Source organism: Vigna radiata, chromosome 6 (assembly GCF_000741045.1).
Source record: "Vigna radiata var. radiata cultivar VC1973A chromosome 6, Vradiata_ver6, whole genome shotgun sequence".
Classification (NCBI taxonomy): Eukaryota; Viridiplantae; Streptophyta; class Magnoliopsida; order Fabales; family Fabaceae; genus Vigna; species Vigna radiata.
The window spans coordinates 20,237,470-20,263,398 of record NC_028356.1 but is presented as its reverse complement, the minus strand read 5'-3'; the positions used below and the strand labels follow the sequence as shown (position 1 = coordinate 20,263,398).

General features: G+C 36.1%; 2 protein-coding genes across 3 annotated transcripts; both read left to right on the top strand.

Annotated features, from left to right (window-relative positions):
- Positions 1-328: 328 nt before the first annotated feature.
- LOC106762996 (protein IQ-DOMAIN 1) lies at positions 329-5,626 on the top strand. Of its 2 annotated transcripts, none has more exons than XM_014647146.2 (5): positions 329-532; positions 722-808; positions 2,636-2,935; positions 4,090-4,461; positions 4,950-5,626. In XM_014647146.2, exons 2-5 carry the CDS (start codon positions 722-724, stop codon positions 5,568-5,570), a joined length of 1,380 nt encoding a protein of 459 aa, XP_014502632.1. In that variant the 5' UTR covers positions 329-532; the 3' UTR covers positions 5,571-5,626. The 2 variants fall into 2 exon arrangements, with proteins under 2 accessions (XP_014502632.1, XP_014502631.1); XM_014647145.2 differs by having other exon boundaries at positions 331-532; positions 707-808.
- Positions 5,627-20,324: 14,698 nt separating this feature from the next.
- On the top strand, positions 20,325-25,046 carry LOC106764262. Its single transcript, XM_022782201.1, has 3 exons — positions 20,325-20,353; positions 23,564-24,241; positions 24,393-25,046. Exons 1-3 carry the CDS (start codon positions 20,325-20,327, stop codon positions 24,397-24,399), a joined length of 714 nt encoding a protein of 237 aa, XP_022637922.1. The 3' UTR covers positions 24,400-25,046.
- The last annotated feature ends 883 nt before the right edge of the window (positions 25,047-25,929 follow it).

Genomic DNA, 25,929 nt, shown 5'->3' with positions numbered 1-25,929 from the left:
AAGTTAGAATACTATAATTACATAATTAGAATGTCAGGAAAAGTGCCATTATCTTTATTAAGAGATAATTTTTTTATATATTGTAAGATTAATAAATTTAGTTATATTTATAAGGATAAAAACGAAAAGAGTAATTACTTATACGAAACTATGTATATAAAGAAACAGTTATAAAGATAATTGAATTAATTGTATAATTAATGGAATAGATAATTAACAGTTATTGTTATAAAATAAATAATAATAATAATAATAATAATAATACATGGTGGTACAGTTGCTATCGTTGCTCGTTACTTACCGAGTCCAACACATCCGTGATTTTGATAAATACCAACGACGGTTGCGCGGGCACACAGTTACTTATCACACACACGCTCTCTCTATCTCTCTCTCAGCGTCCTCATTATTTTTCTCTGAATTCTGCCCCCGCAATCCCTAATCAGCAAAACATTTCTTAACCATGAATCTCGAAAATGTCAGGCACAACATGTGAAGTGATGCAAAACTGCAGCACCAATTGTTTCGCCAGGTTAGTTTCATTGGTCGTCCAGAACTTGGTACTGTTAGATTTATGCCTTGGTCAGTAGTTTACGTGCGTTAGAAAGGATTTTTTGAGTGGTAGTCATAGTTGAATGTGTTATAATGTTTTGACATGGATGAAATGGTAATGTATACGATGTTGATTGATGTTCATGAGAAACAGATCCTTTGTTCATAGATGGGGAGAAAAGGAAGCAGCTGGTTCTCGTCCGTGAAGAAAGTTTTCAAGTCATCTTCTAAAGACTTGTCAGGGCCTGAGAAGAAGGTAATCCATTCTCCTCTTCCTGTTCATGTGTTCTTCTTATTCTTATCTTGTTTTAGTAGATGATTTGCAGGTGCTCTGTTATGATAACTTTTCACTTTATTTCTTAAAGATTTGGAGCATTTGTGTTTGGGATTTTTTGGGACTAAAAACACCATTCATTAATCTTATTTTTACTTTATTTGGAAACTACCACACCGGAATATGAGTATGAAGTGTTGTTGAATGTCTAAAAGAATAATTTATAAATATTTATTTTTCTAATTCATCAAGATGTTAACAGTTACCACAGATTTCAAGATAAGAATATGTCACTTCTGTTCTAGTTTCAGATTTAGAAGTTTTTACAAGTTTAAAAATTTCAAATCATTTACGAGACAAAAGAGAGTTCTTAGCATCTGTAATTTAGTATTCCAAAATTACTCTTTCCTTTATTTTTTTCACTTCCATTAGAAGGTGAAGAATCAGCATAAACTGGTACTTCTTTAGGGTAGTGAGCAATGTGTTGTTTTAATATGCTCTTAAATCATCGACTCCAATCCCTTATTATGTCATCGATCGAAAGTTCTTGAACTAGTTATGGGCTTTCCTCAATTCACAACCCACAAAGAAAAAGAAATTTGTATATCTATATGCCTGCTGCACAGGGAATGGCATGACCATAATCAATTTCAGCTTTTCACACTAAAGGCCAAAACCTTATCCAAGGCTGAGTAACAAAAGTTGGTTTGCTTGCTGTAATGTAATTTGTGTATTGTGTGCGCTCCTCCACAATAAATGGCGAGATGTGCCTGGCAATTTCTCAGCTTTCGGGACCATCAACCTGCATGTAATTATGTATATGTATGTATGGTCCCCGACTAAGTCAACATGTATCAAATGCATTTGTTAGCTTGTGTGCCACATAGTTATCATACCACCAAACCCATCACATCATTCCTCTTGAACATCGTGTGCTTTCTAAGTTATATGTTATTCATCATCCCAAACAAACATAAAAGCAATGATATTTCATTATGTGCTTTTCTCAAGCTGTTGCAAATCACCGAAATCCTCAGTCCTTTTGTAATATGTGCTTCTTTGAATTAGAAAACATAATATGTATGGGTATTTTCTTCTAGTTTTATTTTTTTTATAAGAACAGAAAATGGGGAAAAATACTATATAATCAGGGGGACTATCAATGGAGTAGGTAGAGAGGAAGTTATTTTGGAGTGTAAAATACGAAAGATGATTTTTGCAAACTTATTATTTCAAAAAATATTATTTTCTCATCTTTAATTTCCTTACTCTATCATTTATGAACAACACTAAGGCAGAATAGTGGGTTGATGATGATGATGACATTTCAGCAGATGAATTCTTTATTTTGTTTGTTGCAAGACAACATTGTTAGATGTACAAAAAATTGCATTTGTGGTGGATATTTGTTCTATAATTTCTGCATGAAAATTTATGTCCATAATTAATGTAAATGAAATAACACTAATTCAATGTCTGATGTAAGAAATTTCTCACATTTAAAATCTCAGTTTTATCTGATATGAAATTAGTGGCATCTATATATAGTTCTCTTTTGTCCTTGTCTCGTTAAGTCAGATGGGATTTTAGTGCTCAAGATTATTTAGTAAAAAACTTGTACAGAGAATGTAGCCAGAAGTATGGTGGAAAGACTAAATTGCAGGATTTATAATCATGTAGAAAAAAAGGCGAAAAGGAGAAAGAAAAAGATAGAAGAAAATTTGTTAAAATTACTTTTGTTGAACGATGTCTGATGCATATAAGAGTTTCCTTGCTTATAATCACAAATTGTGTGGTTTTCAATTTCAGAAAGATAGCACACAGAAATTATTACAGAATGAAGTGGCAGAGGTGGTTTCTTTTGAGCATTTCCCAGTAGAGAGTTCTACAGATAATAATGTGACAAATGAAGAGAGTGGCACTTCAACTCCATTTACAGAAGATAAAAGCCACGCCATTGCCGTTGCAGCAGCAACTGCCGCCGCTGCTGAAGCTGCCGTGGCGGCTGCTCAAGCAGCTGCAAGAGTGGTGAGATTGGTCGGTTATGGACGCCACTCCAAGGAAGAAAGAGCAGCAATACTCATTCAATCATACTACAGAGGCTATCTAGTAAGACCTTCTTTCTGTCTGCTCAATCTCTAACATTTTCGTTTTTAATTTTAGAATATAAACTTTTTTTTAATAATCCAACATGGTCAAGTAATATATTAAAAAAGACCAAATAATAAAAATTTTAAGAATAAAAAAAATCTGTTGAAACCGATAAAAATCGATCTTAAATTGATTTCATTAATTTTTTTATAACAAACCACTATTTTAAAATTTGATCTTAAAATAGTCAAAATAAATAATATATTTTCATTTTTATTATTTTATATATAATTTTTTTATTATTAATACACATATTTTATTTTTATTTTATACATTTTAAATATTAAAAATTTATACTTTAGTTTAGTTTTAACATTAATTATAGAATTATGATGACAAAAGAAATATATGATTATAAAGAAACTTATTAATTTATGTTGTCATATAATAATTTATAATAATTTAATTTTAATTTGTGAAAATATTTTATTTAATTTTATAAAAAATACAAGTCTGTCAGAGACAGTTTTTTTTTTCTCAAAGTTACTGAAATTAAGATATTACAACAAAATCATGAAAATGAATAAGTAATGAAAATTTAATATGAAAAATTTATTATGAAAAAGTTGTATTAGGGTAGTATTTTTAATTTTAAAGTCCTAACAATATAACACAACTTTAATTTAGTGTATTTTAGATTAAAATATTTCTAGATAATATACAATTTTAATTCAATTTTAATAAAAATGACACAATTTTAGCTTTAGTTTGAATTAAAAATATATATATTTGAATGAAGGTTTGAACTTCATAAATATTTCAATGATAAGGCGAAGAAAATTTTTACATTTACTAATAGACTTTTTTGGTATGGATCTCTCAAACATCCCATGTTCTAAGGCTAGTTTATCTTTAATTAAGCGTGTTTAACTATAATGTTTATCATTTTGACTACCATACTATAATCTCATGTTACCCGTTCGGAAGTGGGATATCCCTTCTTGGGACTATCCCGTATACATAGTAACCTTAATTATTTACTTCCAATTGATAAGAAATCAGCAGTTGTAAAATGCTATTTAATTGTGTGAAAAATCTTATTGAAAAAATTTGCTGGGAAAAGTGAATAGTAGCATGGGGAGTTGAATTAATTAATAATTAATTGCATGAAGGCTCGACGAGCACTGCGAGCACTGAAGGGATTGGTGAGGCTGCAAGCACTGGTGAGGGGACACAACGTGAGAAAGCAAGCCCAAATGACGATGCGATGCATGCAAGCACTGGTGAGGGTGCAGGCCCGAGTAAGGGCTCGCCGACTCCAATTGAGTCACGTCGACGACGAAAGACAACACTATGAGAAGATGGAAGAGCCCAAGCCCACACCCAAACCCATGCCCATGAGCCCCATGAGAAGGACACCCATCAATAATGATTGGGACAATAGGCGTCAAAGTAGCTACAAAATTAAGGAAAACGATTTGAGGAAACATGAGGCTGCAATGAAGAGGGAGAGAGCTCTCGCATACGCTTTCAACTTTCAACAGGTATCTTTGCAAACTATAATATATGTTTTTCTTTAGATGAACTTCTAGAAAATAAAAAATAAAAATACATTTTTTTATAAATTGTAGTTAAAAATTAAAAAAAAATATAGTGGAGAAGTTAGTTTTAATTTTATTTCTCACTTATTTTTAGAAGTCTTTTGTGAAAAAAATTCATCTATACATATCTGTAGGATAATTTATATAATTTAAATCATATACTTTTCATATTAAGTATGCAATTCTTTTTATAATTTGAAGCATCTTTCTTTAAAAAAATAAAAATGTACTGATAGTTTAGAATTGAACATATCTTAAGTAAATATTTTGAACATATCACAGTTTGTTATTGTTACGTGTGTATATGTAATATCAGTTATAAGTTTTACTTAATAAAATTTTTATTATCAGTTAATATATATTAAAAAGTTGGGAAAAACTCACTTCATTAAAGAATATGTAAACATTGTGGATAACTATTTTGTTTACAGCAAGAGCAGCAAAAACAATATTTACTGGCTGAATCGAAGGGTAAGGATGATATAGAAATAAAGGAAAAAGGGCAATGGGGTTGGAACTGGTTGGAGCGTTGGATGTCATCGCAACCATACAATGTGAGGAACATGGGACCACGTGAGACCTCTTACATTACTCCTGCTTCTACAACGTCAACCACCACAGATAACATGTCTGAGAAGACCGTGGAAATGGATATGATTGCAACTCCAGGCCCAACTAATATCAGAAGCCTCAGTCCCATAAACCCAGACTTTATTGATTCAAGCCCACTCTCCAGTAGGCACAATCATCACATACCTCCCAGCCCAAATAGACGCTATATGGCCCCAACTCAGTCTGCAAAAGCCAAGGTTCGGGTTCAAGGCCCATCTAAACCTCGGGTTTCAACTGGGCCTCAGTGGAACTCCTCAACTAAGGGAGGATCCACCTGCGACTCGTCCAGTTCAGGTGGAGGAATCACCGCTTACCAAATTCCAAGAAGTCCAGGCCCAAAAATTAATGGCATTCGTTCACAGTCCAGAAGGACTGTTGGTAGCAGTCCAGATTATATTGAGGATTGGGCCCTTCCTCTTGGAGCCCATGGTTGGACTTAATTTGCCGTTTTTGAGAAAAGAATTAAAACTCTATTAATAAATATTAGGTTAAACTACTTATTTGGTATTATAATAATGATATAAACTTTATATGTAAGTCTCTACTTAAAAATCATTCTGTTATAAATTAATCTTTTTTAGTGTCTATAAATTTAAACTATAGAAACTAAAAGAGATTAAAATTTTATGCATTAAAGAGAACAAAAATTATTAAAATGATATAATAGAGACTAAAAGATAAAGTTTATATCATTATAAAAACTAAATGAGTACTTAAACCTAAACGTTATAATCGAATGTATGCTTTGCTATCATATTGCATATATGGTATTTATGGACAATCTAATAATGTAGTTCGTGATGTCAAGAATAACAATTTTGAGTTTATGATATCTATGAGCACATTTTAAATTATGTTTTACATGTAAGATAAGTTTACGCTGATTCTTTTTAGCGCCGAAAATTGTACTATCGTGACTTTGTCAAGGTTAGCATTTTAGGAATTTCTTAATTGTCACCATTTGATGATATAATGATAAAATAAAAAAAACATAAAGTAAACATTAATTTTGTCAAACATTTGATGTGTATTATAATAAGGTTCAAATTATAATAAAATGTTTGACCATGATGATAGTGGTAATAATAATAGTGATAATTACGAGATGATAATAACAATGGTTATGAAATTGGTGATGATGGTAACAAAATTAGTGAAAATAATCACTATTGTAAAAAAGAGATCATAATGATTATGATAATAGTTGATAAAGATTTAAGAAGGAGACGTAAAACTATATTTGAAGTTAAATAATGGATAAGGAAATGTGTAATTTTATATTTAACCTAGGTTGGAGTTTTTGTATTTATTTTTATGTTTATGTAATTAGGAACTCTTATTGGATATTGTAACGTAAGATTAGTGGGTCAATCAAAGGATTAGGCAACCATGTAAAAACATGATCTATTGGTCTGAAAATTGATTTGAACAATGAAAAGTTAATGAAAATAATTGTCATTTATTAACCATTACTAGGAATAATGTACTTGAGATCTAAAATAGAGAACAATATTTCTAAAGGACTAAGAAGACCCTTCTCAATTCTATTATTTATATAGATAAAGATCTGATACGATAGATAGATGGAAGATGAAGAGATAGATGGAAGATAGATAACCCAACACACAACTACCTACTTTAGGCCCTCCTATACTAATCATAGGTAGACTTAATAATTATTCTAACACTCCCCCGCAAACTGGAACATACAGATTGTATGTACCACCAAGTTTGGAACAAATAAACTCAATCTGAGGTCCCCTTAACGACTTAGTCAACACATCTGCGAGTTGGTCATTTGATCCAACAAACTCAATTAATATTTCTTTTGACAATAATTTTTCTCGAACAAAATGACAATCAATTTCTATATGTTTGGTTCTCTCGTGAAACACTGGATTTGATGCAATGTGAAGAGTAGCTTGGTTATCACAATACATCTTCATACTCTGGATGTCACAGAAGTTAAGCTCTTGAAGGAACTGCTTCACCCATATAAGTTCACATGTTAAAGAAGCCATTGCCCTATATTCAACTTCAGTTGTTGATCGAGCCACTACATTTTGTTTCTTACTTTTCCATGAGATAATGTTTCCTCCAAGGAAAACACAATATCCAGTAGTAGATCGTCTATCAATAGGAGAACCTGCCCAATTAGCACACAATATCCTGATACCTGAAGGCTTCCATTTCCTTCATATAACAACCCTTGCCTGGGAGCCTTTTTCACATACCTTAGAATGGAAATGATAGCATTCCAATGGCCAACACATGGAGCTTGCATGAACTAACTAACCACTCCAACTACAAAAGATAGATCTAGCCTTGTAATAGTGAGATAGATTAGTTTTCCAACTAGCCTCCTATATCTCTCCGGGTCGGAGAATAACTCACCTTCTTCTGTTGTTAATTTTTTATTTGGATCCATAGGGCTATCAACCGGTCTACAATCAATAATGCTTGTTTCTTGCAAAATATCCAGAGCATACTTCCTTTGGGAGATTACAACTCCATTTTTTGACTGAGCTACTTCAATGCCTAGGAAGTATTTGAGGCTCCCAAGATCCTTGGTTTGGAAATGTCTACACAAGTACTCCTTCAATTGAGATATTCCAACAATATCGTTTCCTGTAATAACTATATCATCAACATATACTATCAAGTAAACACATTTCCCGAAAGACAAATGATAATAAAAGACTGAATGATCTGCTTCACTACATTTTAGCCCAAATTTTTTAACAATGGAGCTAAACTTTCCAAACCAAGCACGTGGTGATTGCTTGAGCCCATATAGAGATCGGTTCAATTTACAAACCATATTAGACTCCCTCTTAGCAACAAACCCAGGAGGTTGCTCCATATAAACTTCTTCCTCAATATCACCATGGAGAAAAGCATTTTTGATATCCAACTGATGAAGTGGCCAATGACGAATGACTGCCATTGCAAAGAACAATCAAATGGTAGCCATCTTTGCCACGGGAGAAAAGGTGTCACAATAATCAAGATAATAAACCTGAGTGGGCCCTTTTGCAACCAGCCGCGCTTTGAGCCTATCAATGTCACCATTAGGGTCGACTTTAATTACATATACCCATCGACAACCAACAACCTTTTTGCCCAGGGGAAGTGGCACAAGCTCCCAAGTATGACTGTGGTCAAGAGCCTGCATTTCTTCAATCATGGCTTGTCGCCATCCAGGATGATCAAGTGCTTCTTTCACATTTTTAGGAATAACCACATGAGATACTGAGGATAAAAGGGAATAAAAGGAGGGCGACACTCTGTGATAACTAAGAAAATTATAAATGGTATGAGGGTTTCAAGTGGAACGAGTACCTTTTCTGAGAGCATTAGGCTAACCAGAATCATCTTCACCAGGAGGCGTGACAGGAGATGGTGACGAAGAAGAATCTGAAGGAGGAGATCCACCATTTTCTGGAAGAGGATTACTCACCGGGGTACTGTGTCAAAGGATATCAGTATCTGGAGAGGAAGGTTCGGGAGGACCTTGGGCATGACTTGGATTGACTTAGGCAATGGAGATATTAGACTCAACCACTAGAAGAGAAATAACCTAGTAGAGGATATGAACATCTTGAACAGATGGAGAGAAGAAAGGTGTCTGTTCAAAAAAGGTAACATTGGTAGACATGTAGTACTTTTTGGTTTCAGGAGAGTAACACTGGTACCCTTTTTGAAGCCGAGAATAGCCCAAAAAGACACATTTGATTGCACGAGCGAAGAGCTTGTCGAGCCCTAGAGACATGTCGTGAACAAAACAAACACAACCAAAGACTTGGGGAGAGGTGTGAAAGAGAGGATCATTGGGAAAGAGAATGGAGAAAGGGACTTTATTATTGAGAGAGGAGGAGGGCATCCTATTAATAAGAAAACATGCAGTTAAGATGACATCCCCCTAGTGATGAACAGGAATATGAGCACCAAGCAAAAGGGTACGAGCCGTTTCAACCAAGTGTTTATTTTTTCTTTCGGCTATACCATTTTGCTGGGGTGTATGAGGACAAGTGGACTGATGCAAATTACCATGGGAGCTAAGAAGTGAAGAAAAAATTAATGAGAAATACTCTTTAGCATTATCACTTCTTAAGACTTTAATTACTTGACCAAATTGGTTTTTCATTTCATTCAAAAAGGATGTGAAAATGGGTAACAATTCAGAGCGACCTTTCATTATATAAACCCAAGTACATCTAGAATAATCATCAATAAAAGTAACAAAATACCTAAAACCAAAAGAAGAGATGCGACTAGTTGACAAGTTTTCCTAGTTGAATAGTGAGGAAAGACAAATCTAACATGTTTTCCTAGTTTACAAGACTCACATTCTAAATTCTGAAGACCACTAAGTTCAGGACACATCTTTTTTAACTTTGACAAGTGAGGATGGTCAAACCGATCATGTAACACTTTAGGGGGAAGAGCTGCAACACAAGATACCCGTGGACGAGATCCAAAATGGTATAAACCTCCAGCTTGATATCCTTCTCCAATCTGTCTCCCCGAGCCACGCTCTTGTATAACAAAAGATTTTGAATCAAAAGTTATTGAACAATGTAACATTTTGGTTAACTGACTTAGGGAAATTAAATTGAATGGATAGTTAGGGACAAAAAGAACAGATTTCAGAGTTAGAGAGGGAGACAAGGAGACTTGACCGACTCCCTTTGAACAAGTTTTAGATCCATTTGGAAGGGTAATGAAATGTGGTTTTTCTTGGAGGGAAAGGGTTGAAAACAATGAGGTATGACCAGAAATGTAATCAGAAGCACCCGAGTCAATTACCCATGAATTTGGACCTGCCATGGATTGAGAAATGCAAGCTGTGGACGTACTTGGGGACTGAGATGATTGCGCCAAGCTGTTAGAATTTAATCGCAGATACTCTTGATACTCTTCCTCAGTGAACTTGGAGTTGGAAGTGGTAGTTTCAGCCTTAGAGATATTGGCGGTTTTTGAAGGAAAGCCATGCAAGGAGTAGCAGTTTTCTTGGGTATGACCCACCCTCTTACAGTAAGAGCACTGTGGACGTCCCCGACCTCCACGTCCTCCTCCTCTAGTGCCATGTCCTCCTCTTCCTCGTGTGGCAACCATGACAGATGGTTCCATTGTTTCATGAGCTTCTTGAGACTGAGGCACAGGAACACGAAGAAGACGTGTGGTCAGAAGTTGATCTCTTATGTGATTCAAATCTGGATGCAAAGCACAAAGGATCATCACCATATAATACTCTTCAAGCTTCTTTTTGATATCTTCCGAAGATTCCACTTCCAAGAACATTCTCAATTCTTCCACAGCTGCTTGGGCTTTAGTCATGAGGAGATCATATCATGGTCTGTCATTTTGAGACAGGCGAGCTTGTTTACGGTATCATAGAGATGTTGAATATCATTAGCATAAATGCTTTGAGCTTTCTTCCAAAAAGTGTGACATGTCTTGAAGGCTCTAAGAGATATCAAAAGTTGGGGTTCCACAGATTGCTACAATAGGGCACACAATTGGAAATCAGCTTGTTTCCATCGTTCAGCTTTGTCAGAAGGTACTTGGCTCTCATCCTGCTCAAGGTGGTCATAATGTCCTTGACCAAGGAACCACATTTCCACAGCAGCAGACCAAGACAAATAATTCTTTCTGTTTAGCTTTTCGGAAGTGATTGAGGGACTTCCAGAGAAAGAAAGAGCACTTCCAGACGCCACTCTTTGATAAAACCAGGAGAAGGAACCAAAAAAACTGTGAAGAACCATAAAACCCTAGACGGTTTATTAGGGTTTTCTTAAAGGGGAACTTCTGGACACACCAAAGTAAGATTTTGAGTCAGAACGGACAGAGGAGCAGAGGGCGACAAGTATGAAGGTTGCGCGACGAATTTCCGGTGAGCAGAGGGCAACACGTGGACAACACGCGCCTGTTCGCAGCGCACAAAGAGGCTGCACGTGGCGGAGCATGGAGGAGAATCAGGCGAATCCACCGGTGGGGTTGGCTGTCGCGTGAAGAGGCGAACCAAATCCAGTGGTCGCCGGACGAAAGAATGACGACGGGCGGCGGCGGACAATGGTGGACAACAGCGGACAGATGCGAGATGGCGGACAACCAAGTTGAAGAACTTCAAACTGCAGTTGGCAGCTGCAAATATGGTTGTCACAGCTGCGGACAATGGCGAACGACATCGAACATGTGTGAACAGCAGTGACAGTGCTGGTGGACAACCCATGGCAAAAACCAAAGCAGGATGAACCTGCTCTGATACCAACTTGAGATCTAAAATAGAGAAAAATATTTCTAAAGGGCTAAGAAGACCCTTCCCAGTTCTATTATTTATATAAATAAAGATCTGATACAATAGATAAATGAAAGATGAAGAGATTGTCCTAGACTGCTAGGAACAATCATTATAGATAACCCAACACACAACTACCTACTTTAGGACATACTGTACTAATCATAGGTAGACTTAATAATTATTCTAACAAATGTCATTTATTAGTGATTAATGAATCAGACCTAATAATAAGTGTCAATATCCAATTTCGTCTGGTAACTAAATAAGTGAATAATGATTAAATTTATTTTACCCTGTTTATTTTATTTTATTCTATTTGTCTTTATTTTGTTTTATATTATTTTATTCTTTTTTATTGTTAATTTTTGTTATTTTACTTCTGAGTGTTTATTTTATTCTATCTCTACCTTAGTTTTTTTATTATTTATCTTCTTTTACTTAATTAATTTATTAAACATTCTAAAAAGGAAAGAAGAAAAAAAAATTAGAACACGTCCAAAAAAAAAGGTCAACCCTGCTTTCCTTTTTTTTTTACACGCTATCTCCTTTTTGGGTGCAGATGTTTGTCTCAGACACGGTGCTTTTAATTGGACTAGCATGGAAGCATGAAAGGTGGTGGAAAGGTGGTGGGTGGATTCCTCTGGCTTTAGCCTATGAAAGGGAAAAGAGAGAGAGGAAGAAACAAAAAAATCTTCAAGTTATAAGTTATGGCACGCGTGATTCATCCATTTTGAATGAAGAGGAGATTCAGAAGCACCACCACCCAGGAGGCTCCTTTCTATTCCTCTATTCACCCAACAGATACACCTCCTCATATATCAATTCTTCCCTCACTACATCAGAGGAACAACCTCCCTCTCGTACACGCTAAAACAGATCAACACAGTGCCATCGAGAGGGGCTCGTTTTACTAACCTCTGACCACCATAATCCTCTCTAGCTGCCTCACTCACACCCATACACACCCCAACTACATTTCCCTTTCACTCCTAATTTCTCTGCTTCCTAACAACAATGGGGCCCTTCCATGCTGCGATTCCTTAACTTATTTGCCGTCAACGTCGGTTGTTCTAACCTCCCTCCACTTCTTCTATCTGTTTCAGCCGCCGCGTCTTTGTCGGGGAACAAAAATTCGTCGTCGCTCCTGATGGCGCCGCGCGATTCGATGGTGGTAGAGTATGCGAAATCTAATTGGTTGTCGTGCAAGGCGTGTTCCAAAGCCATCGAAGAAAAGATTTTGAAGTAGGCTTTGGCCTCCAAGGGCAATGGTCCACACGACGTCGTCAAATGGCACCACCTCCATTGCTTCCCTGTAGCCTCTCATTCTCCTTCCCCTCTTCAAGCAATCAAAAGCTTTTCCTCCTTGAAGAGTAGTGAGCGGGAAACTTTAATAAAATCATTTGCTGAAAACGGAAAGTCTGAAGAGAAGGTTCATAAAGCAACAGACAATATAAAAGATGAACTTCAAGAGACTGAGGAACATGATCAAAGAGAACAAAGTTGTGAACACCTGATGTTAAAGCTACTTTGAGCAAATACAAGTGTACTATATCCCGATAATCGACCGGCTAAGAAGAATCCGGGGCCAAAACAAGCAACCAACCGATCGTCAGACAAACACTAATCAGGAAAGGTAAATATTGGCCAATTAATATGTTTAATAGTCATATTAAATGCGAATATCTCTATTTATGAGTGATTACTCGCTAACTTTTATTAACTCCAACACTTGTCTCTTGTTGTCGAAAGTCACCGGGATGATTCTATTGCAGGTCATGGTATATATTAAATGTAGCAAAAGTGGGTGGCGGATAGAAAGCCACTTCTCATTGTGCCACTTCTTTCCTTACATGCCTAGAGACTCGAGACCTACAACTAAGAGTGATCAATCCGAAGTTAGACAGACAAATGACATTCATGAAATACAACAAAACCCAGGGGACGCTCTCTGAGAACCATTGGTCCTAAACCGAGCGGTGAGGTTCTATATGGGTTCACTCATCCTAAACCGAGCGGTGAGGTTCTATACGGACTCACTCTCGTCCTAAACCGAGTGGTGAGGATCTATACAGACTCACTCTCGTCCTACACCGAGCGGTGAGGATCTAAACGGACTCACTCTCGACCTAAACTGAGCGGTGAGGATCTATACGGACTTACTCTCGTCCTAAACCGAGTGGTGAGGTTCTGTACGGACTCACTCACGTCCTAAATCGAGCGGTGAGAATCTATACGGACTTAGTCTCGTCCTAAATCGAGCGGTGAGGATCTATACAGACTCACTCTCGTCCTAAACGGAGCAGTGAGGATCTATACGGACTCACTCTTGTCCTAAACCGAGCGGTGAGGTTCTATATAGACTCACTCTCGTCCTAAACCGAGCGGTGAGGTTCTATACAAACTCACTCTCGTCCTAAACCAAGCGGTGGGGAACGTTCTTCGTGAACTCTCACTTTCGTACAAATTCGATTGGCAAAGTCTCGTCATCAAAACCCCTGGTAATCAATCTTTTTCCCTAATTTAAATTCGCATATTTAAACCCCTTCACATCTGCAAACAGCTGCTCGGGGGTTGGGGGCTTAATGTACTATACCCCTGTGACTGACCGGCTAAGAAGAATCTAGGGCCAAAACAGGAAACTGATCGATCGTCAACAAACACTAATGTAAATATTGGCCGATTAATATGTTTAATGGCCATATTAAATGTGAATATATTCTATTTATGAGTGATTGACAGGTCATATTGTACGAGAATATGGTACTAATGGACAATTTACAGGTATTATTGAATTTGATTGTCTGGTTTAATGATTAATCAATGTGCTTGGCTACCACAAGCCTTATAAGTATATAATTGACGTTCAGGTAAAATAACCTTGATCTATCCTAATAAAATATAGACCTCTTTATAAAAGATATTTGACTTGAGCATTGGAGTGTCTTTTGCAGGTCAACCACCCATCGGAGGATTGCGTTCTTAGAAAGGATTAAACGATCGAAATAGAGTAGAGAAGGAAGGACGACCGACCTTCGGACCAATTCCACCGAAACAAAAGGATACTACCCTACTACCAAAATGGAAGGCTTTCCAAACAGTCATATTTCTGGAATGGGACGATAGTCTGTGTGATTCAAATAAAATCGTTGCATTTGATTTTGATGGAGGTCTTGCAAAACCAGACGTGAAGAGAATGGGTGCAAACGAATGGACCTTCATGCATTCGTCAATTCCTGATAAACTACAAAGCCTATACAATGATGGCCACAAATTGGTAATTTTCACCAATGAATCCAATATTGAACGTTGGAAGAATAGGAGGCAAGAAAGAGTTATGCTTCGTATGAGAGAGGACGCAAAAGAAACCTAGGGTTTATTATTTGTGTGATTTTTTTTATGTTGTTTATTTTTATTTCATCCTGTACTATTTCATATATTTTGTTATTGTTTTTGTTTGCTTTATTTTATCCCTTTTTATAATTGTTCACCGTATATATACTTTTTCACTACATAATTTGTTTTATTAGTATTTATTTTTCATTTTAGACTTTTGATTCTTATTTCATTTTAAACAATTATTTTCATATAATAAAACTAGGACTTTTTTTTAATAAAATTATAAAAATATAAAAATGATAAAATTATAAAATCAAAAAAATGGTTTTTAAGTTTTAAAATAATAGTATGAGTACTCGTGCGATCATCCACATTAGTCTAGTACTTAATACTTTCAGTCTAAAAAATGTAAAAAAAATGTTTTAAAAGTTAAGCACACGTGTGAACGCTCGCGTTGTAACCTTTTCTCTTTCCTATAAAAAATAACAAAAAAATGTTTTAAAGGTTAAGCACACGTGTGACCGCTCGTGTCGTCCTTGTGTTAGAAACCTTTTCTCTTTCTTATAAAAATAACAAAAAATGTTTTAAAGGTTAAGCACAAGGTGACCGCTCGCGCCGTCCTTGTGCTAGAAACCTTTTCTCTTTCAAATAAAAATAAAAAAAAATGTTTTAAAGGTTAAGCACACGTGTGACCGCTCGCGTCGTCCTTGTGTTAGAAACCTTTTCTCTTTCAAATAAAAATAAGAAAAAATGTTTTAAAGGTTAAGCACACGTGTGATCACTCGCATATTCTTTGTGCTAAAAACATTTTCTCTTTCTTTTATACAAAATACCAAAAATGAAAAAATCTTCAAAAACTAAAAACATCGATTTTAAACAAACAATCTTTCAGCCAGAACTATGTGATCCTTGATTCTCCATTAAAAGTGGAGATACGTAGGAGCAAGGCCAGCCCTTGTCAGGTTCACTTCCTAAAAGTCCAAATCTTTTCCAAATAAATTCTCTCAACAACTTATTAAAAAACTAAAAAATATATTTTGTTTCTTTATAATGTCTTTTTTGGGGATAATTAAACATTTTGAAAGCCACATCACATTCACGTATTTAATTAAAGGTACTGCCTTCGGGCAGGCGATGTAGGGTGTTAATACATTCCCTACACGTAACTGACTTCCGAACCTGGAATCTGGTTTTCACAGACCATGCCTTGTCATTTTATGGTTTTTCCGTAACTTTCCAAAATAAACTATGGAGGCGACTCCAAATCTCTTTTTCAAACCCGTCTTTTTTTGGATCGTCATCTCGTTGCGATTCCGGTTGCGACAGTAAGTTCATTATAATATTTAAAAATATATGTGTGACCAAAAAGGCAGGTAATTATCTCTAATTACTAATTTTTCTTAGAAGATTATTAAACAAAGTCACTTACTTGAGCGTCAGAGTGTCTTCTGTAAGCACCCTTCCGCGGCTAGAACAAGGAGATAAGAGATAGTAGTGTAACTTGAAGGATGGAGCGAACAACTTTGAATTTTTTGAGTAAAGGATCTCAACCCTATCGAAACATTTTGGCGCCTACCGTGGGGCACAAGCGGCATCCCCTATAATCACGAGGAACCAGATGAGCACTCGGTCTCGACATTGTGATAAGGACATATTTTACCATGATTTCAGTAATGAATTAAGAGAAAATATCAACTTTTCCTTTACCTTTTACCTTGTAAATCCTACTTTTCTTCTAGTTTAGAAAGTTGTTGCACTTTTAACTTTAATGGAATAGTTTGATCATTAATCCCTGCTTTTATAGGCTTAAAGTATTTGGAAGAAGTCTGTGCATCAAATGAAGACACTAGAACCCAAAGAAAGCAAGAAAAATAGCCAAAAAGGTGAATTCTGGGATGCTGCCGCTGGGCTACCGCTCGAGCGGTGACGATGCTGTTCCAGCCAAAATGTGGCGCCCGGGCGCCCGAGAAGGGCGTTGGGCGCCCTTCAACTCGCACTTTTTCTCAATTTTTGGCGCTTGGGCGCCCTTTGATTCGCTGTTGGTGCCTAAATTGGTGCCCGGGCACCCCAGAAAAGGGCGCTGGGCGCGACTTTTTGCTGAGTTGGCACCCTAGACCTATAAAAGGCACACAGTTTTCGAGGGTTGGAACTTCTTGGGCGGTTGAAGCTCTGAAGCATCATTTTGGACCTCTTGGAGCAAGTTTTGGGCTGTAGGAACTCACCCTTCTTCTTCCTTGGGTCTTCTTCTACCCCATTTTCTTCCATTGTAAGCTCAAGCTCTCCATGACTATGGAGAGCTAAGTTCTTTTATGTTGGGGAATGATGTAAACTATACAAACCTTTTGTAAATGCATTTGTTCTAAATGAAAATATGCTTTTCTCATTACTTGTTAGTGTTTATTTCTATGCTTAAAGCTTGTTATGACTTGATCAACCATGGCATGATGTTAGGGTTTTCTTAGTATTGGAAATATTTTGTGAACCTTGAAATGAACATAAACACCTACAGGAAATAGTATTTAGGGATAGAGCTAGGACCTTTGATTGTCTTAAACTTCTTTTCTTAATGCGGGTGAACTTGTTGGGTTGCCAAGGGATTGGGATTTTACAAGTGAACCTAGGCTTTCTCACTAAGGGATTGGGTTTAAGTAACTTAGCTAGTTGACAAGAACAAGTTAATGAAGAAGAGTAGTTGAGTGCATTTGCATAGGATTGTATTAGTTGAAATCATTCTCCAACATATCCATTCCATATTTTCATCAATCATTTCATTTTCAAGTGTTTTGGCCCCAAGAAGTTCAAACATTTACTTATGCATTACTTTTACTTTCATTGCACAATTTCACACTAAAATGGAATCATTCGTTAGCTTAAATTAGTTAGTAACTATACGATAGTAAAGTAGTAACCGAGTCCCTTGGGAAACGATATCCAGTCTTACCGGTTTTACTACTTGAGCGATTTGGTGCACTTGCCAAAGTCTCAACACATTGTTGCTTCGGTTATAAAAAATTCATCACCTGCACATTCTTATTGTCGTACTATTTATTACGTAGTGCAAGGTTATAAAAAATTGCTTTTACAAAAGACAATATAAGAACAAATAAGTCCAAAACTCTATATTTGTGTTCAAAATATGGATAAACTTTTTCTGATATATATATTTCGAAGGGAGAAAATGAATCCCTTTCTTTTTGCTTTTGATATTTAGTTTGCTTTATTATCCTTAGCTATAGTTGCAAGGAATTATCATAACATTTTTAATTCACAACAAGACAGAGAAGGAGTGGAAAATCTCGGCAACCTGGGCAGCATGGGATGCAGTGCGAAACTCATTTCCATTGACCTGGCTAAGGCCTTCTCAAAGCCAACCCTAACTCCTACATCCTGGTGCTCAACATGGAGAACATATCCCTCAATTGGTACTTTGGCAACGATCACTCTATGCTCCTCTACAACTGCATTTTCGAAATGGGCAACGCCACCGTCCTCCTCTCCATCTACCAAATAACCTTTCTGTTCGAGTGCAAAAAAAAAATGATAAATTAATTGATGAACTAAACACTTACTTTTCTCATGAAAAGGAGGGTATTTTACATTCTACAGTGAATCTGGAAGATTTTCAATCCACTTCAATGTGAATGGTTTCTTATTTGTCTCCATTCTGATGTAAACATGGTCACCTCTACATTAACTAGGAGCGATAAAATTGTACTCTTTGACCTATGTATTTTGAGGCTACTTTTCAGGTTCATATATGCAAGGAATATTTATACACAATAAGGGATATCTTAAAACAATTTATATAGTCCATCTAAGGCTTTAGTACAAGAAAGACTTCATGATTGGAGTCCCTCACCAAAATCACACTCCATGAATGGAGTCTTCAAATGGTTGTGACCATTCGGTATCAACGTATCCTAATGCAATTATCTCAACATGGACAAGCTCCAATGTTATTTTCTCGACAACGTGTTAGCCTTCCTATCACATGGTTTTGGGCCATTCATGGTAGACCATTTTTCTTTTGTGCAAGATATAGTCTGGGCAGACCTTGGTCTCTCTCCCGCTTAAACATAAGGCATTAAGCACTAACATCAAACATGATACATCCTAATATGGATTCTTCATTTTGGTCTTCAAACATTCAATCGACGATCGGACAGTCTCGCTTGTCCGGTTGTCCGACCTTATAATAAAATAATTAATATTAACTGTTTAATGTCATACATGTTTTAGTTTGATTGTCTAACACTTTTTCTTATCGTTTAAATTCGAATTATTATTTTTCTTCAGTGCAGATGACAAGACTCTGCATACAAACTACTTGGCCAACTACAGTTTACTTCTCGGTGAGGAACGTTCTTCGTGAACTCTCACCAGAGTCTCTTCGACCTAGGAAACGTTTTCATAGCTGCTAGAGTCCTTTGTTAGGTGAGGAATGCTTCCGTAGCTCTCACCTGTAGCATTTTCGACCTAGAGAAGGCTTCCATATCTCTTGGAGTTTGCCTCTCGGTGAGGAAAGCTTCCTTAGCTCTCATTTAAGCCTCTTCGACCTAGGGAATGTTTTCATAACTCCTAGGCTCCGCTGCTTGATTAAGAGAGGAATGGAGATTTAAAGTGCATCGAAAATAGACTCCTTAATACAACATGAGTGTCTCTCTCAAGCTCACAATAACCCCTGCACACATCTTCCATTAAAGAGCTTGCTTGAGCTTGGGGGGTTTGTGTACTGTAGGACCACTCAGTCAGCCAAAGGATTGGACGACTGACCATCAAGTGAGAAAACGAATGATCGGTTTGAAAATTAATCTGAGAAATCAATGGGAAGTTAATGAAAATAATTGTCATTTATTGACAATTAATAGGAATAATGTCATTTATTGGTGATTAATGAGTCAAACTTAATGGTAAGCTCATTGTAATATTTAAAAATATATGCCTAACAAAAAAGGCAAGTAATTAACTCTAATTATTGATCTTTATTACAAGATTATTATGCATAGTCACTGACTTGAGCGTCGAAGTGTCTTCTGCAGGCACCCTTCCCTGTAGCTAGAACAAGGAGAAGAGATAGAACAAAGTGACTTGAAGGATGGAGCAGACAACTTTGAATGCTTTGAGTAAGGGTTCTCAACTCTGCCAAAACATATATGTTTTTTTATTATGCTTGCTAAATAACTTGTTGGATGAACTAATTAGATAAAATGGTTAGAGAAAACGTTTAACACCCTATTATTTTGATTAAGTATTAAAAATAACTAAATGTAAAACATGATCATGCTTCATTCAAAAGAATGGTCTCCTTTATTCATCAAAGCGCCTGGAAAGAGACTCCCTTTCATGGGGAACGACGGTGGACAACGACAATGGACAATGACAATGGATAGTGGACAACAATGAAAAAGAAAATGTAGAGAACTATAAAATTATTAAGTTGATCATTGACTGCATAGTGGTCGCCTGGCTGAGACGATAAAAACCATGTGGTTGTTGATTGAAACTAGAATTCTAATAGTGGCAGCAATAGAAGGCGGCAACACTAACAGCCGCAATGGACGGCGTTGCAGTCAGTAGGGATAGGTGTGGTTATAAAGGCGACAATTTTTTTTTTCGAAAAAAGAAACCTATTTTCTAGATACCATGTTGAATATAGTGAAAACTATGTATGAGATTAATTTCCTTTGTATTGAGTGTACACATAACGTACTTAATTTATAATAGAAGAAATATGGGCTAAGTTCAAAATACAAATAAGGAATAATAACAAACTAACTAAAGATAAAAGATAAAGATAATATATCTAACAGATAGAATACAACAAATATACCTAACATAAGAGTAAAGAAGAGAAGAATGTACATAAGGATTTATATTGATTCACCTACACTTAAGGCTACGTTTACTATCTTAAGTCACCTACTTAAAATATTCACTAATCAACACATTTGATTAGCATGAGTATCAACACCTCCAAGTTACCACAAGTTTAACCTCTGCAGGCATCATGAGTACAAACTAATTCAGGTTACAACGAGTACCAACCTCTCCAGATGTCACGTATCAATCTTGTAATACCCCAATTCTGAGAGGTACTAAAAGGCCTTGAAAGTTAAAATTTTTGTAATCACAATTAAAATCTTGAAATTGGATCTAACACAATTCAAAATATTGGATTCATAATCATTTTTAAGTGTAGGTTGTCATATACATAACTAAATAAAATTTCCTTAAAAGACATAACAAAAAAAGACTTTATAAAATCTGAACATGGTGCCTATGTGAAGAGTTGGCAGACCAACAAAATTGAATATGTCATTATATGTTTGTATGTTGATGACCTCTTGATTATTGCTAGTAGTGAAGAACCAATACAAGGTTACACGGGCGAATTGCATAAATAGTTTGAGATGAGTGACCTTGGAAACTTGAGTAATTTTTTAAGAATTGAATTTAAGATTACTCGATATGGAAGGGTTATGGACTACACCAAATACATACGTGACTTGCTAGAAAAATTATGTATTTTCAATTCTACAAGTTAACCAATTCATTTTGCCATAAAATTGGAAAACTAACAAATAAATAAGGAGTTGATTCAACTCTTTATCTAAGGATTGTTGGGAGTATGAGATACTTGTTCAATACAAGACCTTATCTTAGTTGTAGTATGGGATTGATTAATCGTTATATGCAAGATCCTAAGGTGTCACATATGTTGGTTGTAAAGAGAATTTTGGGTGTACTTGTATGACACTTCTAATTTTGGAATTTTGCTGCCAAAAGAAGGTGATGAGTTGGTGAAGATAATAGAATATTCAAATGTTGACTATTGTGGTGATAAGAGTGACAAACAAAAGCAATACATGCTACATTTTCTTTATTGGAGAAGCACCAATTTCATGGAGATCTAAAAAGGCGTCAATAGTTGCACTATTATCTTACAAGGCTAAGTACATATTTGCATTTGAAGTTTCCTGTCAAGATGCTTGGCTTGATTTGTTGATGAAGGAACTTAATGATGAAAAAACTTGCAGAATATGTTTGCAAAATGATGAAGATGAAGTTTTGATGATGTCGAATTCAAGTAAAGAGATATCAAGATTCAAGAAGATCCTTTGAAGACTTGTATTGTTATAAAAAGATTTTATAATATTTGTAATTTAATGTCTAAAACTTAGGTTCTTAGTGGTTTTGATTCCACGTACTTTCATACTTTGTTATTGATGTTCAGAGTCAAAATCGCACTGCTTTAATCGATTAAACCTAGTCTTAATCGCTTAAATAGAGTAAGAGCTAAAAAATTGAACAGCCTCTGTAATTGTCGCAACCGGAAAATCGCGACGGGACGACGATCCAAAAAGAAAATAAATAGATTTAGAAAAAGAGATTTTGGAGTCGCCACCATAGTTTATTCTGGAAAACTACGGAAAAACCATAAAATGATAAGGCACGGTCCACGCAAACCAAAGATCGGGTTCGGGAGTCGGTTACGTGTAGGGAAGGTATTAGCACCCTACAACGCCTGCCCGAAGGCAGTACCTTTAATCAAATGCGCAAATTTAATGTGGTTTGCAAAATGTTTAATTTCCGCTAAAAAAAAATAAAACCCTAAAGAAAACAAAATATTTTTTGTGTTTTTTGTGCCCGACAAGGATTGACCTTGCTCCTACATATTCTCAGTTGGACTGAGAAATCAGGGTTACGTAGTTCTTTAAAAAAAAAAACTGATTGGAAATTTTGTTTGGAGAATTGTTTGGAAACATGATGTTTTATGTTTTTTGTTAATTTTTGAGAGAAGAAGAAAAATGTTTTTTTTTTTTAACACAAGGCTGACGCGAATGGTCGCACGTGTGCTTAAACCTTTTGAAATATTTTTGTATATATTTTTTGAAAGAAGGGGGAAAAGGTTTTGACACAAGGCTGACGCGAATGGTTGCACGTGTGCTTCAACCTTTTAAAATATTTTTGTATATATTTTTTGAAAGAAGGGGGAAAAGGTTTTGACACAAGGCTGACGCGAATGGTTGCATGTGTGCTTCAACCTTTTAAAATATTTTTGTATATATTTTTTGAAAGAAGGAGGAAAAGGTTTTAACACAAGGTTGACGCGAATGGTCGCACGTGTGCTTAAACCTTTTAAAACATTTTTGTTGTTTTTAATATTTATTTAAAGTAGATAAAATAAGATAAATAAATAAACAAATAAGTAGAAAAATAGAAATAACTAGAAAATAACTAAATAAAATGAAAGTGAAAATAAAAATAAAAAATAAAGTAAAAATAATGATAAGATAAACTAAAGGGAACAAAATGACAAGTAAAACAAAATAAACAAAATAAACAAATTGGGCCAAAGCCCGAATGGAAAAGGGTGGTAAAAATAAAAGAGGGGTGTCCAAAACAATTTAATTCTCATAACAGGTTGGCCCAAAGCCCAAGTGAAAAAGGGGGTGCGGAGATGAGAAACGGGGGTGCCAGGGGAGCATAGTATTTTTTAGTTTCTTTTTTTAATCTTTTTATTTTGTTTTTGGTATGAATCAAAATGGGCCTGAGCCCAAGTCAAGGGAATAGATGCAGGAGTGCAAAGGTGAGAAATAGGGGTGCGTGTTGGAGAGAAAGGCTCTTTTTTTTATTTTAAAGGAAAACTAAAAAAAAAAAAAACGGATCTGGCCCAAGAAACCTAGCCCAAGGTGGTTCAGCAGAAGCAAATAGGGTTCACTCCTTACCCTATCATTTCCATTCAGCACCCAAAAATAAAGAACCAAATGCTCTCTGAACGAAAACTTAAAGAGGTCTTCCCCTTCACCACCTACGCACTCTGCTGCCTCAGCCCAAAGCGTCACCAGCGTCCTCACCACCATCCGGCCAGCCACCGCAGGCCGCGACGACCTCACCCTCTCTCCTTCTTTTCTTCGTGAACGACGCCACCAAGCCAGGGCCGCCACTCTCCGTCAAACTCTCGCAGGCCACCGCTCCAGCTCTGGCCTCGCCGGCGACAACAGACGCCACCGGAATCACAACCGTCCACGGCGTCACCCCCCCTTTTTCCTCTCTTTCGCACTATCCTAGGGGTTGGGGGTTTTCTCCCTTGAATAACGTCTGCCACCGCCTCTCTGCCGCCGCCGTCGTGAGCCATCGCCACAGAAACATCAACCCCTCGCCGAACCACCACTGTAATCAACCTCCGGAAGTTGACGCGAACTTCAGTCACACAACCACGATCACCACCACACGAATCTCCTCCTTTATTCTCGAATACACTCTGCCCTTTACACACTCAATCTGCTTTGGGTTGGAATCCCACGTCGATGAGGTTTTACATGTTTTCAATCGCAAGTGTTGTTTTCCTTTTTTAATAAAACCTCATTTGTTTCTCGGGTTTGTTCCAGCGTTAACAGGGAATGGAAGAAATAGGATAACTGAAGCAGATTTGGTTTCCAGGAAGATTTGGCATAGAGTGTTGTTTTGGTATTCCTGATTGCCTTACAGTTTTCTAGTGTGTTTTCTGGGCGTACGCAAATGAATATTGAAATCTGATACTGGGGAATATACACCTATTTCCTATTGTCACTTATAACTGATGAATCTTGTTGGCATTGAAATTGTATTTTGGGTGCAGTTTTTGATTGACAAAGGATATCGCAAAGTAAACGCATATTTCATTCATGTTCCAGACATGTAACAGAGATATATAACAGGGGCATGTGACAAAGCAGCAGATATTCACATACAACCAAGGGCCAGGAAAGACAACTTACCTCCACCGCTTTTAAAGAAAAAATGGGAAAGGTAAATGGTTCTCCTCTGGCCGTGAGTCCCTTTAGTGATGATCGGTGGTGGTGGCGTGCGATCTTTTCCTCTCTTTTTCAGGCGCTGGCTTCTCGTTTTCTTCCTCTGCTCATGAACTGGTGGACGCCACCACAAAGATTGAGACTGAATGATGATTGAAGATGAAGATCCAAAGAGGTTGCCCTTTTTTTTCTTTGTATGCAAAATGCAGGGTTCTTGTTAGAAGTGAGGGAGTCAAGAATGTTTTTTGTTGATGGTCTTTTCTATGTTGTTATTGTGAATCAAAAGATGCTCTCTGTTCTGTTGTAATGCAGCAGAATTCCCTGCCGAACAACGCTTTCCCTTCGGATTTTTGTATGATCAGTCTGCATCTCTCAGGATTTCTTGTTTGTCTTTTTTCATGTTTCATGTTTTCATTGTATAAGCTGGCCAAACAGTTCAAAATTCATTTCCCTTTTGATGTTAGATCATGGTTCTGTGTAAAGATTGTAAAGATTTTTTGGCTTGTACACAGTGAGCAGAGAGGGACAGTGTTGCATGGAAAACCTTACAGGATAGAAAGCTCATTTTGTATTTGTGAAATCTGAGGATGGGAAGCAGCAAAGCTTGCTATTCCTAAAAAAAACCAACTTAAGTTGACTATTACGTTTTGTTTCTTTTTTCTTTTTTTTTCCTTTTTTCTTATTTTTGATTTTTGTTTTGTTTTCTACAATTTTTAACAAAAAATTAAAGTAACATAAAAAGTTAATCATAAAAAATAAAGTAACAGTAGATAAAATAAAACTAAACAAAAAAAAACTAAAGTAAGTAAAAAAAAGGAAATAAAAATGAAATAACCCTAAATGACAAAATAAAATAAAAATAAAGAAAAACTAAATATAAAAAATGAAAAACAAATTAAAAAAAATAAAAACTGAAATAAAATAATAAAAACAAACATAAAATCATAAAAGACATAAGATGAAGTAAAATAAAAATAAAATAAAAACCAAAACATTATCATATAGTTATCCGGACGAAATTGGGTGTTGACAGTAATAATCGATTAAAATACCTTTTAATCGATTAGTTAATCGATTAATCCTCAAATTAATCGATTAAAGGTGACCGTTGGAGTTTTTAGCCATTAAACTAGCTGTTGTACTCATTTTAATCGATTAACAAGAATATTAATCGATTAAAAGCGATAAATGGCTAGAAAGGAAGAAGGGAAGAGTTTTTACCTGAGTCTATAATTAGGCTCTCATTTTTCTTTCAACAATACCTCTTCCCTTGTGCTCTAGAACTCAGAAATCATTGTGAATTGTGTATTCTTGTTCGGCTTGAGAAACTCTCGTTTGTGGAGTTGGTGAAGTGCTGCTACGGTG